The sequence below is a fragment of the Anolis carolinensis genome, chromosome 5 (assembly GCF_035594765.1).
Source record: "Anolis carolinensis isolate JA03-04 chromosome 5, rAnoCar3.1.pri, whole genome shotgun sequence".
Classification (NCBI taxonomy): Eukaryota; Metazoa; Chordata; class Lepidosauria; order Squamata; family Dactyloidae; genus Anolis; species Anolis carolinensis.
The window spans coordinates 18,419,433-18,437,638 of NC_085845.1; the positions used below are offsets into that span (position 1 = coordinate 18,419,433).

Sequence of the window (18,206 nt, forward strand, 5' to 3'; positions counted from 1 at the left end):
TATATTCAGGATTAACATGTCTATATAGCAGAATATTGCATAGATAACTGTGTGATTTTGCATGTGTCTACTGATAATTTAATACCACAACATTCAGTGAGGGATTCCAGCTTGCTTTGGGTAGTAAACAGTGTGAGACTCAACATTTTTGTAGCTCTGAACATATAAGGCATGTCTTTCCAACACAACGCCTTCCTGGTGTGTTGAACTACAATTCCTATCATTGCCAGACAATACGGAAGGCATCAGGAGTTGAAGAAAACACCTTGTTTTTGTTATTTGTTAGATCCCAGCGAGCCAGGGCACCAAGGCCTGCAGTGGTTCAGGACTTGCACTTTGACACAGATAATGCTGAGGATTATACTGACATTTCACCCTCCACGGAGGGGCCTTTACAGCTGCAGGTGTCTGAAGATATTGGCTCTGGAGACTTACTAATTGGAGAAGATTCTTCTATTCCTCCCTTGCAGATAGAGCCAGATGTTGCTGAGATGCCTGGGAACGGGGTTTTAATTGTAGAGATTTTGTAACTAGAGAAAGAAATGCAAAACAAGGGATCCGCCGGAGCCAGAGACTGGCAAATAGATGGGATAATGGTTAGTGTTTCCTTGGGAAAAATTTGGGAGTTTGTACTCCCTAAATTCTGAACATTCCAGAATCAGTTAAAAGTGTTTTGCTCAGTAGATTTCCTTGCGGTGTCAACGTTGATTTCTTGGAGAGAGGTTTCTCCGTTTCCAGCTCGTTTCCAAGCCAAGTTTTCCAGTTCCAGTCGGGCCGTGCTGTGCCGCGACTCTCGAGTAGACTTTGACTTTACTTCAGTTGTTATTCCTTGTTCCTGTTTCAAGTTTGCCTCAGCTTTGACAACCTTGCTGCCTTGATTGCTACGAAGTATTTCCAGTGGATTGAACTCTGTTTCCTGCCAGCCTTGTTTCCCTGTTTTAACTCATGAACTTTGATTTCTTTGGAGAACTATCGAGTTCTCATTGTGGATTATAATATCAGACCTTTTCCTTTACCCATTTGGAACCATCATTGACTTTCTAAAAAGAACTATTCCTTACTTAGACTCTATACCTAATTTCCTTTGGATTTATAATTGCTTTAATAAAGATATAGTGTGTTATATTGGCTGGTTTTCGAGTGCTTATGCTGCCTTGGGGTGCAACATTATTGAAAAGAACAATTGCCTAGCCCCTGGGCAAAGATGGAAGCTGTAGTTTCACAGATTTGGAAGTCAATATCTTAGAAATGGGCAAACAGCAGCAACCTCATTAAACGCGAGTCCTCTTAAATTTCCACACACTTCTAAGACATTTCAGGGACAAAGTGAGTGAGTAAATTCTTCGTCTTCTTTAAAGACAGATCCTGATGAAATGCCATGCAAAGAAGACAATTTTCCCCACTTCCTCCCATTTTCCCCAGCTCCGTCTGATAAAGTCCTCAGTGGGTTTCCATTGTTGAGTAAAGACCCAAGCTCCAGATTCACAGGCCAGTGCTGAAACCACTACACTGCATTGGCTCTGTTGTGTTTCTTATTAGATTTATGGTCCAGAATTAAACTTCCATCTAATTTACACCAAAAATTACTTTGGAGGCTAAAAAGAGAACAAAAAGAATAACCTTAATATCCTTATATCAAAGAGGAAATAATATTTCCCTTTGAGTATATACTGACCTATTGTGAAGTAATTTAAACTGGTGATGATAATGCCTGGCAAAGTCCTCATGGGCATCATGTCAGCTATGATCTTTGAGAAGAAATACGCAGACACTCTATAGTAGCCACCAATATATTCATGCCTGCAACATAACAGAGGTAAATCATCAGTCAGTCTTTTGAATGATTGCTTTTAAATTAGTGATAAATAAAATGGGAGAAAATGTGGAGGAAGGGCAAGAGGGAGGGCATTTGTGACTGCGTTGTCCTAAAATCATCACACTACTCAGGTGTCTTTGTTTTCCAAGCCACATCGTTACTTACATAAATAGCCTTTTCTCTGTGATAAAAAGTTCAACAGTCGTAATACTATTCAAACACTGACTGGTTGTCATGAAGAAGAAAGCACCGACTCTAGAAAAAGAAAATCCACAGAAATGTTGAAGTTCAAAAAAGAAACAAAAATGGAACACAAATATTTAATGGGACTGTATCTGGTAGCATCACACTGAAAGCGGGCAAAGTTTTGGAGAGTTTCAGATTGGGATTTTATTTTATTTTTTAAAAAGCCCACCCCGAAGTGACTATGATGACTGGAAGTGATGGGTGCTGAAGTTGAACACACCTGGAGAAAGCTGAAATGGAACATGGATGCAAGGTGTGAAAATATCAAGTGAGGCATCTATAAGGTTTATTCCACAACTTCCAGAAGCCCCAGTCAGTACATGGCCAAGTATTACAGAAGTTGTACTCCAAAGCATCTGAAAAGTTAGAGGTTTCCCAGTTTTGAACAAGATGATACAAGGGCTCCTTCCAGGTCCTACTGACGATGATGTCCATATGAAGCTCCCACATTCAGAAGGACATCAGTGCTGTAGTCAGCTTTGCACATGTGCTTCTCAAGGTGCATCTACACTATAGAATTAATGCCATTCTACTCTAATTGTCATGGCTCAATGCTACAAAATCATGGGAGTTGTAATTTTATAAAGTATTTAGTCTTCTGTGCCAAAATAATGCTGGTGCCTCACCAAACTACAGTTCCAAGGATTCTATAGCATTGAACCATGGAAATTAAAATTGTGTCAAACTGCATTGATTCTACAGTGCAGATGCACCCTCAGTGATAAGGAGCTACATATAATGTCTGTTTACTTATGCATTAGTGCTGTCTCTCATAGTTTTATCACACTACACTGTTAAGAGTGGAATATAGTGCTATAACAATGTAGTGAGATAAGGATGTCAGTAAAATTTCTAAGGCATCTTAAAACCGAGTAGTCAGACCCAAAATATGATGGTAAAATTATGCATATTGCAGTATGATCAGGGATACAGGAGTCCAGAAAAAGTCAATGTGCCAGATCAAATAAACCTAAAGTCAGTAAGTCAGCCCTGCCAAGCTAGTACAGTCCTCATTGCTGCCCAGTACATAACCAATGATGGGAGTTGTCATTCCACGCAGCTGCAAGGCACGATGTTAGTAAAGGCCGAACTAGGTGTTTAAAATCCTAGAATCAACCTAATACACCCGAAAATTACCCTCCCTAAATCTCACGCTGGACTATAAAACATGCTAATCTTTCCCCCCAAATCTTTTCTGCAGACAGAAAAGCGACTCAGAGAAAATTAACTTTTACAATGCATTCCTAATATTTACTGACCTATTTTGAATGCCAGCCATATCATTTTTAACTCCAGCATAAACAGCTCCAAAAATTATTGCCATACCAGTGATAATAGCCAGCTAGGAAGGAAAGGATAAAATACTTCAGGTTACAAAAGCATGCTGTGTTGAGCAATGGGAGGAGGGTTAGGAAATTAAATGTTATAGCTGCAGATTAAATATTATAACTCCAGTTTATTGTGCTTCTCAGAAAACCAAAACGATAAACCAAAATGACCACATCTGCCCTTGCCTGCATTGGAAGTGAATGCCAGTCATTAGAGTAGGGTCTGAATCCTGTTTCATCTGTTTCTTTTGTGGTTGTGTACCGTTTTGTCCATTTGGGTTGCATGGAGCGGTACAAAAGAAACAGTGAAACGACAGAGGGGAACGGTAGCCATTTGGTCAGCTGATTTTCAGCGCTTGGCTGTAGGCCCTGGCTCACAGGGCCTTTAGCCAAGTGCTGGGTGCTCGATGCTTGTGGGCCTTGCCTGCCAAGCCTACGAGCATCGAGCAGTCAATGTGACATAGGCCCAGCTAACAGGGCCTACAGTCAAGCGCCGAACACTCAGTTGTAGGTACTGCAAGCCAGGTCTATGAGCCATCGAGCACTTAATGTTGAGCACTGAACGCTCGATGCTCATAGACCCGGCTCGCAGGCCTACAAGCATGGAACGCTTGGAGCTTGCCTGTAGGCCCTGTAAGCTGGGCTACGAGCCATCGAGTGCTTGATGGCTCATAGGCCTGGCTTGCAGGGCCTGGTGCTTTGCCACCCAAGGCCTGAATTTTTTTTGTTTTTTGGACCTTGGACAGAAAAGCCCATTAGTATAGGTGCCCCTTTTCGTAAGCAGCAGACAGAAACAGAAACGGGGCCATATGAATGGAACAGAAATGGTAAGTAATTCCATACAAAAGCACAAGCCTACTTGTCATGCGATTGTCAGCCCTACAATGATGGACCTCTCAACCACAAATGGCAGGGACAGGACTGGGATGCAGTCCAGGGTTGGTCTTCAAACAATTATTGGCATTCAAAACCACAAGAGCAACACCTTTCAAATTGGTTTGGTTTTAAATAGGAAACATTTCACCTTAGCACCTGAAAGGTAAACTGCAGGAAGCAAGCAAGAGTTTCCTAAAGGATGATTGGAGTGGGACCCTATATCTTTAATGGTTATGTAGAAACAGGAATTTCAGCAAGTCACACAATTAATGCACATGCCGCACCTAATGAAATTCCTACTTCTCAGGAGCTCTCTACCGTTTTTGCTGAGTCTGAGTGAGAGAGGATCTACCCTAGTCAACCTTTTGTATCGTTATCCCAATACCCCCATACATATGGGATATATTGAGCATGGTGATCAGATCATGATATGAATAAACATAATAGTTTAAATAATGAATGTAAGGCCTTCTCGCGGACCACCCTGTCAGAACCCTGGCAGCAGGGCACCAATAACCTTACACAGAGGCCAGTCTCTATCTAATATCTTTATTAAAGAAATATATAAAATCAATAAAAACAAGTGAAGAATATAGTTCAGAAGCAGACCTTTCAAATGAGGTCAAATATAGTCCAAAAATATATTGTTCAATAAATGATATTAGAGTTCAAGGTTTTAATCCACTTGACCGAAACACACACTTTGCCAAGCAATAGTGTGGGGAAATAACAGAGTCCTAGAGTCCAATGAAGCTTGACAACAAGGCTGGAAATAAACTTGATTCTTGACTAGATCCGTGACTGGAGACAAGGCAAAACATGAAGCATGAAGCAGGGTCCGTGGTAAAACCGCGAGGCGAGGCAAGGCTTGAAGCTTGATCCGGGAAGCAAGGAACTGGGATTACGAAGTCCACCCACGATCTCTCTCCTGAAGCTGATCAATTGACTCCGCAAAGAATCCCTCGCGCCACCTATATTGGGTCTCGTTTTCCCGCCAACAGAACTCTTTCCCTAGAGAACGAGAAGCGAAACCCAACTCTGTCCAGATGTGTGACTCCTTAGAATTTCCCAAGGGAAGCAGGCCTAATCAGCCATTTGTTTGGCAGCGATGCGTAAACTCCTCCGTTGAGCTTCTCTGACTCCCCTTTCTCTGGAATAAGATTCTTTTCTGGGAAACGGGGGAGAGTTCTGCCCAAGGCCTGTTTGGCTGAATTCTTGAGGGCAAACATCAACATCCTGCAGGTGAAGGGACTCCGGCTCTTGCTGAACCGGCAAAAACCCCATGTTTTCCTCTTCGTCTGCCACAATAGTACTAGGAACAGGACTACAAGGCCCATGAGTCCTCACACACCCTGAGAATTTCAAGGGGGCTTGACCCCCCCCTTCCGCTGCTACATGCCTGCCTGGATGTGTTACCATTCTGCAGGGGGTTTCTCTCATGACCCCACATGGGAAGCTAGGGCTGACAGACGGGAGCTCACCCCATCTCGTGGATTCGAACGGCCAACTTTCTAGTCAGCAGTTCAGCCAGCACAAGGGTTTAACCCAATGGTTTTCAACCTGTGGGTCCCCAGATGTTTTGGCTTCAACTCCCAGAAATCCTAACAGCTGGTAAACTGACTGGGATTTCTGGGAGGTGTAGCCAAAACACCTGGGGACCCACAGGTTGAGAACCACTGATTTAACCCACTGCACCACTTCAGCTTCTGTTTTGATGGTTATATGGATAAACACTTTGTTTCATGCACAATTTTTTAAAATATGCATAAAATGACCTTCCTGCGATGTGTATATGAAATACAAATGACTTGTGCGTTTCGACATGTGTCTCATCTTCAAGATAGCCGATGCATGTATATGCAAATATAGATATTCCAAAAAAAACCCCCCAAAAATCCAAAATCCTAAACACTTTTCATCCCAAACATTTTGGCTAAGAGATACTCAACCTGTAGACACAAAGGAGTACTTCCTTGAATGTCTGCTTACAGAAAAGAGTGTGCATTTCTACACTGAAATCAGTCCCACTGAGTTCAAAGGGGACTGACCGCTCCTAAATAAATGTGTGGAGCAAGTGACATTGATGAAACCTTTTGATAACTGAGCACTATGCTCTGCTAAGATTAAGCAAAAAGTGAAGAAAGTATCTGCCCACATAATGGTAACAGGCTGTTCAGGAGTGTTTAAGCAGAAGGGATTGTTTGACCTGTTAACGCTCCAAAGCACATTTGATCCATGGTACTGTAGTGCTAAGGACTGGCTGAAAGGACAAAATGTCAGGGATAATTCGACTGCTAAGCCAGTTGAAGTGGGAAACAGAGATCATATCAAGACCAATTTAAGAAGATTATCGAAAACAAGGTCAGGGGGAGGCCTTAAGGAAACGTGGGGATTTTTCAAGAATGCACCCAAAATCCATCCGTAATGAGGTTAGGGAGATTGAAACGATTGTGAGAAAAAAGTCATGTCCATTAACCCTGGAAGATTATAAACGCTTAAAAATCATAATTCTTGTCACAAGGTCAAGCTTTTACAAAGCAATTAATAGAGATCCTCATAATATCAACACACATGGAAAGCTTTTAAACTTCACAGGCTCTGAATAGACAATTAGGCATCACTATGGGTATGTTTTTTTTTAGTTATTATTACTTCCAAAATTCCTTGGAAGATTTTGCTAGAAGCAAAGCTTGCATAAAAGGCTGAGATGAGAAATACCGAAAGCTCTGCAAGGACAATGCCTTATCTCTGGGTCTTAAGTGGGGACGTCCCAAGAGATTTGTTGTCTGAGGCAAGGAACAAAGTGATGCTCCCTTCCATATTCAGAAGGTGGCTGGTCTGTTATCTGAGTATGATTGATGGAATAGCAGCCCCACCATAAACATTAGGGCAGAAAATCAATCTAGGGCCGTGGTTCTCAGCCTGTGGGTCCCCAGGTGTTTTGGCCTACAACTCCCAGAAATCCCAGCCAGTTTACCAGCTGTTAGGATTTCTGAGAGTTGAAGCCAAAACATCTGGGGATCCACAGGTTAAGAATCACTGCTATAGACAGACCATTGAGTCATTTATTCTTACATCTCCATCCTTTCCAGATAGAGGACCTACTTCAAGCCTCAACACATTCTTATATCATCCAATTCTTGAATATTTAACCATATATTTTCATAGTGGTAGAGCTGCAACTGTGACCCATCTTAGGCTCAAGGTGCAATTCAACCCACTAACTGAAGAACATTACCTGGCTGGTTATCCATTCAACGTTCTCACCCACTTTATGGAAATATCTACCGGTAATTTACAAATGTATTCCAATATAAAACAATTTAAAACTATTTAAAAATTCTTTTTGAAAAATCATTATAGAAAATGGCTAGTACTGAGTCTGGGCAAAAGATATCTAACTCTGTCTGGACCTAGAATCCTCATAGTTCCTTGCAAAGCTTGGAGAAGTTACTTAAGTGACTTTCTTTGCTTCAAAATTCTGGAGTAATTTTTCCAATCCCTGGTTCCTTGAGTGAAAGCAAAAGCAATGTGTAACATTCAATAAGGTAAAGATAAAGGCTTAGTCTAGTCGTGTGGGGGTTGGTGCTCATCTCCATTTCTAAGCCAAAGAGCCGGCCTTGTCCATAGACACCTCAAAGGTCATGTGGCCAGCAGGACTGCACGGATCGCCGTTACTTTCAATAGAGACCCAAATAAACTAGTTTGGAAGAGGAGAAGGTGCATACTGTGTTTATCACAGAGAGCAGCAAATATAATAACAGTTGTAAACACTTTGTTCCTGAAATGAAATGTACTGTATATACGCCGAGTTTTTCAGCCCTTATTTATAAGCTGAAAAAGCCTCCTCTGGCTTATAATCGGGTCAAGGTCAAGGCCGGCAACGGAGCCTGCAGGCTATTGCTTGCAATATGTGATCTATTTCTCTCTTCTCCTGCCTTATCAGTATGTTTACTTTTCCAAAGCCTCCCTCGCTCTTAATCAAGGGAATGTTTTGAAAAGAGAAAGACACCTTTGCAAGTCAGGAAGAAGAAAAATATATATTCATTAATCTTATGAAAGCATTTTCCCCTGAAATATTTGTTAAACTCTCCTATAGGCATTAACCCCTTGCAAGCTTTTGCAATCTCTATGTACCTTTATATATGTATCTATCTACATACATTAATTTTATATATGAATTTTCCCCTCAGATGTTTGCAGGTCTTTGCAAATCCTTTATACATATAGATCCATGTACCTGTGTATCTGTAGCCATACATATAAATTATTTTTATATATGAATTTACCCTCATATGTTTGCAAGTCTCTGCAAATATCTATATAAAGAGAGATGTCTGGATATGTCAAGGACAGAACGCCACAAGGTTCAAAATAACAGAGTTTATTTAATTACAGAACTCAAAAATGCCCGTAAAAACACAAGGGCCAGGCAATTTTAGCCTTTAGGAGCAAAAAAGGGACAAGGGAAAAACGTACAAAAGATAAACCGGATTAAACCGAAGTTTAATCCGGGTAAAAACAAACTGCTTGCTTCAGCCTGAGGGTAAACAAAACAAAAGCCAAGGAACAAAAGAATGCAACTAATTGGCAGCAGATTCCTCTCTGCTGCCAACACGGTGCTTAGAGGAACTTGCGTCGCTCCCACACACACAGCAGACAGGATTTCCAACACGAACAGATCAGCCAAGGATTGTAGCAGAAGAGTAGACCCAGTTCCTTTCCGTGGTTCAAAGCCAGAAGTAGACGTTGTAGTTTCCAAGTCCAGAAGGGGGAAGACAAGCCGTGGTCAGTTCAATCCGAGTTTTCAAAGCAGGAGATGGCGTCCGTCAAGAAGACGACGGAAGGTCAAGGTCTCAGCACAGGAAAACACACCAGTCTTCAGGAAAGCGTCCCACACAGATCCCAAGCGTTTGTCCAGATTACCTTGCCCAACGCAATTTGCAATTGCTCCCAAGCCCCATTTTATGCCAGTTACAAATCCTCATCACTGTCAGCTGTCCTCCTTAACCCGGGCGTTTCCTCATCACTTTCCTCATCAGAGCTGGAACACCTCTGACTACGCCCCACAGCATCTCCAGCTGTGGATCCCGTCCCATCCCTCCAGCTAAGCCATGGGTCTAATCCTGAAAGTCCCCATTCATCTTCTATCCCATCATGACCAGTGGCACCCAATTCCTCCCTTACCCGAGTCCAATCCATCTCATCCTCCTCCGAGCTAACCAGCCCCTCCTCCATTCTCTCCGTAAACCCCTCAAAAGACTCTTCGTCAGATGGTGCTGCAAAAATGTCTCGCAGTCTTTTTCTTTCTCGCTCCTCGAGAGTATCTGACTCTCGAGGAGTCTTACGCCCACGTCTGTCAGTAACAGAGCCATGAGGCTCAATCATAACACTATCCCCTCTCACAAAGGCCTCCTCTCCCGATGGCGGAGAAGTGGCAGTGATACCCTCCGCTATAGCACCACGACGACTAGAGGTATCCCGTTTCAACAGCGAACGATGGAAGACTGGATGGACCTTTAAACTAGACGGTAAACGCAAACGAAACGCAACGGAAGAAATCTTTTTAACGATAGGAAAGGGACCCAAATACCGAGGCGCAAACTTTCCCCCAGCCTGTTTAATATGTTTGGAAGATAACCACACCAAATCCCCTTCTTCCAACTCCTCCCCTGCCTGCCTGTGGCGGTCAGCCTGAGTCTTTTGCGTTGCCTTAGCTTCCAACAGTAAGCGACGGGCAACATCATGCAGTGCAGCCATTTCCGAAGAGCGGTACACAGGGTCCGAAGAGACCACATTGGTCGACGGCGCCACACCTCCCCGTGGGTGAAAACCATAAGTTAGCTCAAATGGCGTATGCTGACTAGACGCGTGCACCGCATTGTTGTAAGCGAACTCAGCCACCGGTAACCACTTCACCCAAGCCGTGGGTTGATCCAAGCAAAAACAACGCAAGTATTGCTCTAAGAGCCCATTAACCCGTTCAGACTGTCCATCCGTTTGTGGATGAAAAGCTGAAGAAACGTTTAACTTAGTCCCTAAGCACTCATGGAAGTGTTTCCAAAAGCGTGACACAAATTGCGGAGCCCTATCTGAAATAATCACCTCGGGTGCTCCGTGCAAACGATAGATGTGCTTAGTAAATAGTAAGGCCAACGTAGGGGCCGCCGGAATGGTTGAACAAGGAATAAAATGAGCCAGTTTGCTAAATAAATCCACCACCACCCAAATACAAGTATAACCCCCAGACTTAGGTAAATCCGAAATAAAATCCATGGAAATGATTTGCCATGGCCTCTCTGGAACAGGTAGAGACGACAACAACCCTCTAGGGCGCCCAACAGGCGTCTTACTCTGCTGGCAAACAGCGCAGCTGTCACAAAAGCGCAAAATGTCTTGCCGCATCTTTGGCCACCAGTAGCTCCTGGTGATAAGCTGTACGGTCTTGAACCTGCCAAAGTGCCCAGCCATGGGTTCGTCATGGTGGGCTCTAATCACCTCCAACCTGAGGGCCCCCACTGGTACGTAAACCTGCCCCCTGCGTACCAATACTCCGTCTTGATCCTGTAGATGCGGCAGTATTGTACGGTTACCTGCTGATAGTAACATCAGTTGTTCCTGAGTCCACACATCATCCCTCTGAGCCTCAAGGATCTGGTCATGTAACCCGAGCTCATTGTCTACAACACATAGAGAGGCAGTAGGCAAGATGGTCTGACATACTACCTGCTCATTGGTCTTAAACTCCGGCTTGCGGGATAAAGCATCGGCCCGCAAGTTTGCCTTCCCCTCCACGAACTGCACCTTGAAGTTAAACCTGGAGAAAAACAAAGCCCATCGAATTTGACGCTGGTTTAACTTCTTTGCTGTTTGCAAGTGCTCTAAGTTCTTGTGATCAGATCTGACCACGATCTGGTGCCGTGCCCCTTCAAGCCAGTGCCGCCACACCTCAAACGCCACCTTAATCGCCAACAACTCCTTCTCCCATATGGTATAGTTCTGCTCGAAGGGTGTTAGTTGCCGCGAGTAAAATCCACAGGGACGCAAGGTCCCTGAGGAATCCTTCTGAGACAATACAGCCCCCAACGCGTAGCTAGAAGCGTCCGCTTCTACCACGAACGGTTTGTCAACATCAGGATGTGTTAGTATGTTATCCGATTGAAAACTAGACTTAAGTTGTAGAAACGCATCGTGAGCTTCCCGCCCCCACACAAATGGCTGTTTCTTACGCAGGAGCTGCGTCAAAGGTACCGTGAGCTTTGCAAAGTTCGGAATAAACTCCCGGTAGTAGTTAGCGAAACCTAAGAACCTTTGTACATCCTTCTTAGTCTTAAGCTCTTGCCATGAGTTGACGGCGTCAACCTTATGTGGGTCCATTTTAAGTTCCCTACCTGACACTACATGACCTAGGAACTCCACTTCAGGCACATGAAAGACGCACTTGGAAGCCTTGGCGAAAAGCCCATTAGCCCGCAGACGGTGCAGAACCTGCTTGACATGTTGACGATGTTCTTTCTCGTCCTTAGAAAAAATCAAGATATCATCCAAATAAATCACTAAAAATTGGTCAATTAGGTCCCTGAACACATCGTTCATGAACCTCTGGAAGACCGCGGGAGCGTTGCAAAGTCCGAAAGGCATGACTCGGAACTCGTGGCATCCGAAACACGTGTTAAATGCCGTCTTCCATTCATCCCCTTCCCGTATACGGATTAAGTTATATGCCCCCCGCAGGTCAAGCTTGGTAAAGACCTTCGCCCCTTGCACCCTTGATAATAGTTCCGAGATTAAAGGTAGCGGGTACCTATCCCGAATGGTGTATTTGTTTAGGATCCGATAGTCGCAGACCAGCCTAAGTTCCCCAGTCTTTTTGGCTACAAAAAATACTGGTGCCGCAGTTGGTGAACTAGATGGGCGAATAAACCCCTTGGCTAAATTTTCATCTAGAAACTCCCGCAAAGCCTGCCTTTCCGGTACAGTCAAGGCATACAGCCTTCCTGCTGGCAATTTCGCACCTTCTGCTAACTTGATGGCGCAATCATATGGCCTGTGCGGTGGTAATTTGTCCGCTTCTCTTTTACAAAACACATCAGAGAACTCCCCATACTCAGCAGGCACTCCCTCCATATCAGATTGAGTAACATTCAGAATGCAACCGTCCTGCCTCTTTAAGGTTACTTTACGTGTCGCCCAATCTACTTGTGGATTTACTACAGCTAGCCAATCCATCCCCAGGATCACGTCATATCTAGGCAAGCTCGTAATATCCCACACAAACGTTCCCGTTACTCCCTGCACCTCCCACATTACTGCTGAGGTTTCATGGTTAACCACCCCAGTCTCCAGCAGTCTCCCATCTGCTCCTTCCACCCACACGTCGCATGCTTTGCGCACTCTAGGAATGCCATGCTTCCTAGCAAACTCAATATCTACATAAGAGACCGTAGCCCCTGAGTCCAGCAGTGCCAAAGTGGAAACAAGTTCCCTTCCCCCAACAGATAATGTAATGGGTATGAAAACATGCTTCCTCCCCTCAGTTGACTGCTTGAGGAGCCCTAGTGCGTTGGACTCACGTCGCACTAGGGCTGGCCTTTTCCCGAAAGCTGGGAAGGTTTCACATTACAGGTCTTGGCAAAATGCCCCGCATTCCCACAGTACAAACACAAACCCAGCTGCCTCCTACGGCTCTTTTCCTCTGTAGACAGCTTTTTAAAGACCCCAAGCTCCATAGGCTCTTCCCCCATCACCACAGGTGCCCTGGTAATATGCATGGGTGGCGCACACATTGCTTTCGAGTGTCTACGAGCCTCCAACCTTGCGTCTAAACGCAGCACCTTAGCTACTAAGGCATCGCAATTTTCAGCCGGCTCCAAGCGTGCTAATTCATCCTGGAGCATATCACTTAACCCGGCAGTAAATAAAAGCATGAATGCATTTTCCCCCCAATCCAGCTGGTGGCGATACAGGTTAAACTTATTTAAGTAATCCAAAACAGTCCCCTTTCCCTGTTTCAACCGATACAGAGCCCACCCAGCATTCTCCGTGCGGAGAGGGTCCCCAAAAGTGTCAATTAATAACTTTTTGAAATTATCCAAATTGTCTTTGACTGGGTCATTTCCCAAAATTAAATTAGTGGCCCATTGTCCTGCGGGACCGGTCAACAAACTCAAAATAAATGCCACCTTGCTAGTGTCTGTAGGAAAAGCATGAGCACTGAGCTGGGAAAAATAAAGCTCCACTTGTGCCAAAAAGGTTAGCAACTTGCACCTGGTCCCATCAAAGCGTTCAGGAGTCAAAACATGTCCTTTCACAGCATGAGCAGCTTGGCTAACGGTAAAAGCCGTTTGTAATTGGTCAAATTTGGCTCTTAACTCATCCATCGTCTTCCTGACGGGTTTATTGCTGCAATAAACTTTTTATGGCGTTGGGCAATCTGTCAAGGACAGAACGCCACAAGGTTCAAAATAACAGAGTTTATTTAATTACAGAACTCAAAAATGCCCGTAAAAACACAAGGGCCAAGCAATTTTAGCCTTTAGGAGCAAAAAAGGGACAAGGGAAAAACGTACAAAAGATAAACCGGATTAAACCGAAGTTTAATCCGGGTAAAAACAAACTGCTTGCTTCAGCCTGAGGGTAAACAAAACAAAAGCCAAGGAACAAAAGAATGCAACTAATTGGCAGCAGATTCCTCTCTGCTGCCAACACGGTGCTTAGAGGAACTTGCGTCGCTCCCACACACACAGCAGACAGGATTTCCAACACGAACAGATCAGCCAAGGATTGTAGCAGAAGAGTAGACCCAGTTCCTTTCCGTGGTTCAAAGCCAGAAGTAGACGTTGTAGTTTCCAAGTCCAGAAGGGGGAAGACAAGCCGTGGTCAGTTCAATCCGAGTTTTCAAAGCAGGAGATGGCGTCCGTCAAGAAGACGACGGAAGGTCAAGGTCTCAGCACAGGAAAACACACCAGTCTTCAGGAAAGCGTCCCACACAGATCCCAAGCGTTTGTCCAGATTACCTTGCCCAACGCAATTTGCAATTGCTCCCAAGCCCCATTTTATGCCAGTTACAAATCCTCATCACTGTCAGCTGTCCTCCTTAACCCGGGCGTTTCCTCATCACTTTCCTCATCAGAGCTGGAACACCTCTGACTACGCCCCACAGCATCTCCAGCTGTGGATCCCGTCCCATCCCTCCAGCTAAGCCATGGGTCTAATCCTGAAAGTCCCCATTCATCTTCTATCCCATCATGACCAGTGGCACCCAATTCCTCCCTTACCCGAGTCCAATCCATCTCATCCTCCTCCGAGCTAACCAGCCCCTCCTCCATTCTCTCCGTAAACCCCTCAAAAGACTCTTCATCAGATGGTGCTGCAAAAATGTCTCGCAGTCTTTTTCTTTCTCGCTCCTCGAGAGTATCTGACTCTCGAGGAGTCTTACGCCCACGTCTGTCAGTAACAGAGCCATGAGGCTCAATCATAACAGGATAGATATGAATATATTCTTACCTACCTATATATAGGGCTCACAAATATTACAGGGGGAAATGAACACACAAATATATATAGACATGTCTAGATAGATATGAATATATATGGCTTGCAAATATTGTAGGGGAAATGCACACACACACACACACATAGAGAAAGGGGGGGATTTGCAAATTTTTCAGGGGTAAATGCATATGTGAAATTAGTATATATAATTATAGATTTATATCTAGCTCTGCATTGTTTATGTAGGCTTTGAATGTTTGCCTGTTACTATGTTGGAAGCCGGCCTGATTCCTCATGGGGAGATAGGGTGGGATCCAAATGAAGTTTTTATTTATTTATTATTATTATTATTATTATTATTATTATTATTATTATTATTAATTATTGATACCATATTGTTTTTGTTGCCCCTACTTTTCCACTTATAGAGCTAGTTTATTGTTTTTCTTTGAAACACGGTAAATATTCAAAAACATTTAACCTACTGATGCCTCAATTAATGAAATTTTATTGGCATCTATTTTTATTTTGAAATTTAGCCATAGCTGCTACATTTCCCACCCTCGGCTTATACTCGAGTCAATAAGTTATCCAGTTTTTTGTGGTAAAATTAGGTGCCTTGGCTTATATTCAGGTTGGCTTATACTCGAGTATATGCGGTATATGCTTTCTAATATCAACTACTTACTAACAGTTTTAAAGCGAGTTTTCTTTGGGTTACCTGGGCAGTGGAATTTTGTGGGTTGCCGATCAGATTTTTAAAGGTGCGCTTTGACAACCATTTGAGCTGATGTAAAAAGTGTGTGGAGTATGGGATCTCTTTATAAACTTCACTCCTTTTGGTGACTTCTAAGGACAGCTGGTCCAGGTCTTCTCTCATCATCTTGTAGTAATCACATTTGTAAAACTTCGAAGTCAGTATTTCTGCAATGGTCTGCTGTACTTCGCTGGTCCTATCAATCTCTGTTTCAGATGACAAAGAACATTCGGGTTATGACAATGTAAGTAAGCTGTAGACAAAATTTATCTCTTAGTCTAAATTCTCAATGCTTTTAGATTAGGAATGCCTTGTGTGGCCTAGATACCCTAAAAAGGCACCAGATCTTGTCTGATCTTGGAAGCTAAGCAAAGTCAAACCTGGGTTGGTACTTGGATGGGAGGCACCCAATGAATACCAGGTGCTATAGATTGTATTTCAAAGGAAGGGACTAGCAAAACCACTTCTCAATGTTCTTTGCCTAAGAAAATGAAATTCATGGCATTGTCACAAATTGACAAGCAGTTTGAAGAGACATACATATCCTATGGCCCTGTTGTTCTCTACTGGCAGGGAAAGACTTTGATCTTGTAGAAGGTTTTGGGTAATTTTATCTTTGGTATTTGCCATCAAGTCAATTTATGGCAACTTCCAAGAGCCTTGGTCATCAGCTAACTTTCTCAAGTCTGGCAAACATTGATTATCTTAACCAAATAAAATTGCCTATAATTTATATTTTTCCACTTTGCCTAGCATCATCGGCCAGCATTTAGTAACGGGCTGTTTGTCTTGTTTTTGATTTCTTAATTTTCTTTTAGTTAGCGGGAGCTTTGTTAAATTGTTTTAATTCATCAGTGTTTTACTATTATTGTTATTCCAACTACATTTTAACACTGACAACTATTTTGTATGTTTTTATGAATAAGAATGCCCAGTGTGGAATACATCTCACCACGTAAAAAAAAAAAAAACAGTGGATGTGGCTCTTAATGAGACATGCTGCATTATCACAGGATGTCTATGCCCTACACTGCGAGAGAAATTATACCACTTAGCTGGTATTGCATCACCTGATATCCACCGGGAAGTAACAACCAACAATGAAAGGACCAAGGCATTGACATCTCCAGCCCATCCTCTATTCGGATATCCACCAGCAAGCCAACACTTTAAATCAAGAAAAGGCTTTACAAAGATACTCACAACACCACCTCAGCAAGAGAGAGTCCAAAAGTGGCAGGTTAAAACCCAGAACTTCAGTCAGTGGCTGACACCGGAAGAGAAACTCCCTCCTGGGCACACAGAAGACTGGGCAACTTGGAAGGCGCTGAACAGACTGCACTCTTGCACCATGAGATGCAGAGCCAATCTTGAGAAATGGGGCTACAAAGTGGAGTCCACACCATGTGAGTGCGGAGAAGAGCAAACCACAAACCACTTGCTACAATGGAGTCTGAGTCCTGCCACACACACAATGGCAGATCTTCTCACAACAACACAGAGGCACTTGAAGTGGCCAGCTTCTGGTTAAAGGAAATTTAGCATAATGCCAAGTTTTTAACTTTGTTTGTGGTTATACATTATAACTGTATGCTCAATTCGCTTCTGACATGATAAATAAATCTGTACTTATTTCTATCTGAATCTATTTTAATCACGTAAGCCATCATTAATCCCAGTTTTGGGGAAAATAAAAATATCTAAAATGCCAGCCAAATCCTTTCCCTTGCATTGGGTTTGCAAGCATCAGAATGCTGCAGTTTATATCCAGAGGAAAATGCACAGAAGACACAGTAGATTTCACAGTAGAAATCAAATGTAGATTTCTCCAAATGAATAACTCTACTCTCTAATCTCAGCACCTACAGCCAGAAAATCATTTTTAAATAATAAGGTGATGGCTCTTTTCCATCCATTCTTAGATGGCTAAATATATTTTTTTCTAACAGGAGTAGGAATTTCCCAATTATAACACTATGATTTTTATAGCCTGGTCATGCCCATTGTATTACTGGTTACAGTAGAGTTTCACTTATCCAAGCCTCGCTTATCCAAGCCTCTGGATTATCCAAGCCATTTTTGTAGTCAATGTTTTCAATATATCATGATATTTTGCTGCTAAATTCGTAAATACAGTAATTACAACATAACATTACTGCGTATTGAACTACTTTTTCTGTCAAATTTGTTGTTTAACATGATGTTTTGGTGCTTCATTTGTAAAATCATAACCTAATTTGATGTTTAATAGGCTTTTCCTTAATCCCTCCTTATTATCCAAGATATTCACTTATCCAAGCTTCTGCCGGCCCGTTTAGCTTGGATAAGTGAGACTCTACTGTATTTGTTTTGTTGAGCATTGGTTGATTGAGTTTCAATGCTGCTGTTTTATATTCTTATGTTTTTATTTAATTGTGTTTTTATCTGGATGGTTATATTTTCTTATGTTCTTATTTTAATTGTGATTTTGTTTCAAGGGATTGTTTTGTTTTTATGTCTTGTGGGCATTGTCCCATATGTAAGCCGCCCAAGTCCCTTCGAGGAGATGGTGGTGGGCTATGAGAATAAAGTTATTATTATTGTTATTATGTTTCCCTTTTAACTACCGCAGCAACATCCCATTGAATCACAAAGCTTGTAGTTTCCTGAGGCACTAAAGTTCTCTTGTTTAGAATTCTAAGTACTATGT

At 42.9% G+C, this 18,206-nt stretch overlaps 1 protein-coding gene across 2 annotated transcripts in view; it reads right to left on the reverse strand.

Annotated features, from left to right (window-relative positions):
* The window catches only part of LOC100567722 (broad substrate specificity ATP-binding cassette transporter ABCG2), a 42,397-nt gene that overhangs the window by 8,195 nt on the left and 15,996 nt on the right, over positions 1–18,206 (reverse strand). For both annotated transcript variants that reach the window (XM_062981888.1, XM_062981889.1), the window contains 4 exons: positions 15,482–15,723; positions 3,322–3,404; positions 1,982–2,071; positions 1,676–1,800 (listed from right to left, as the gene is read on the reverse strand). In XM_062981888.1, coding sequence (XP_062837958.1) covers positions 1,676–1,800; positions 1,982–2,071; positions 3,322–3,404; positions 15,482–15,723 — 540 coding nt within the window. The remainder of the gene's footprint in view (positions 1–1,675; positions 1,801–1,981; positions 2,072–3,321; positions 3,405–15,481; positions 15,724–18,206) is intronic.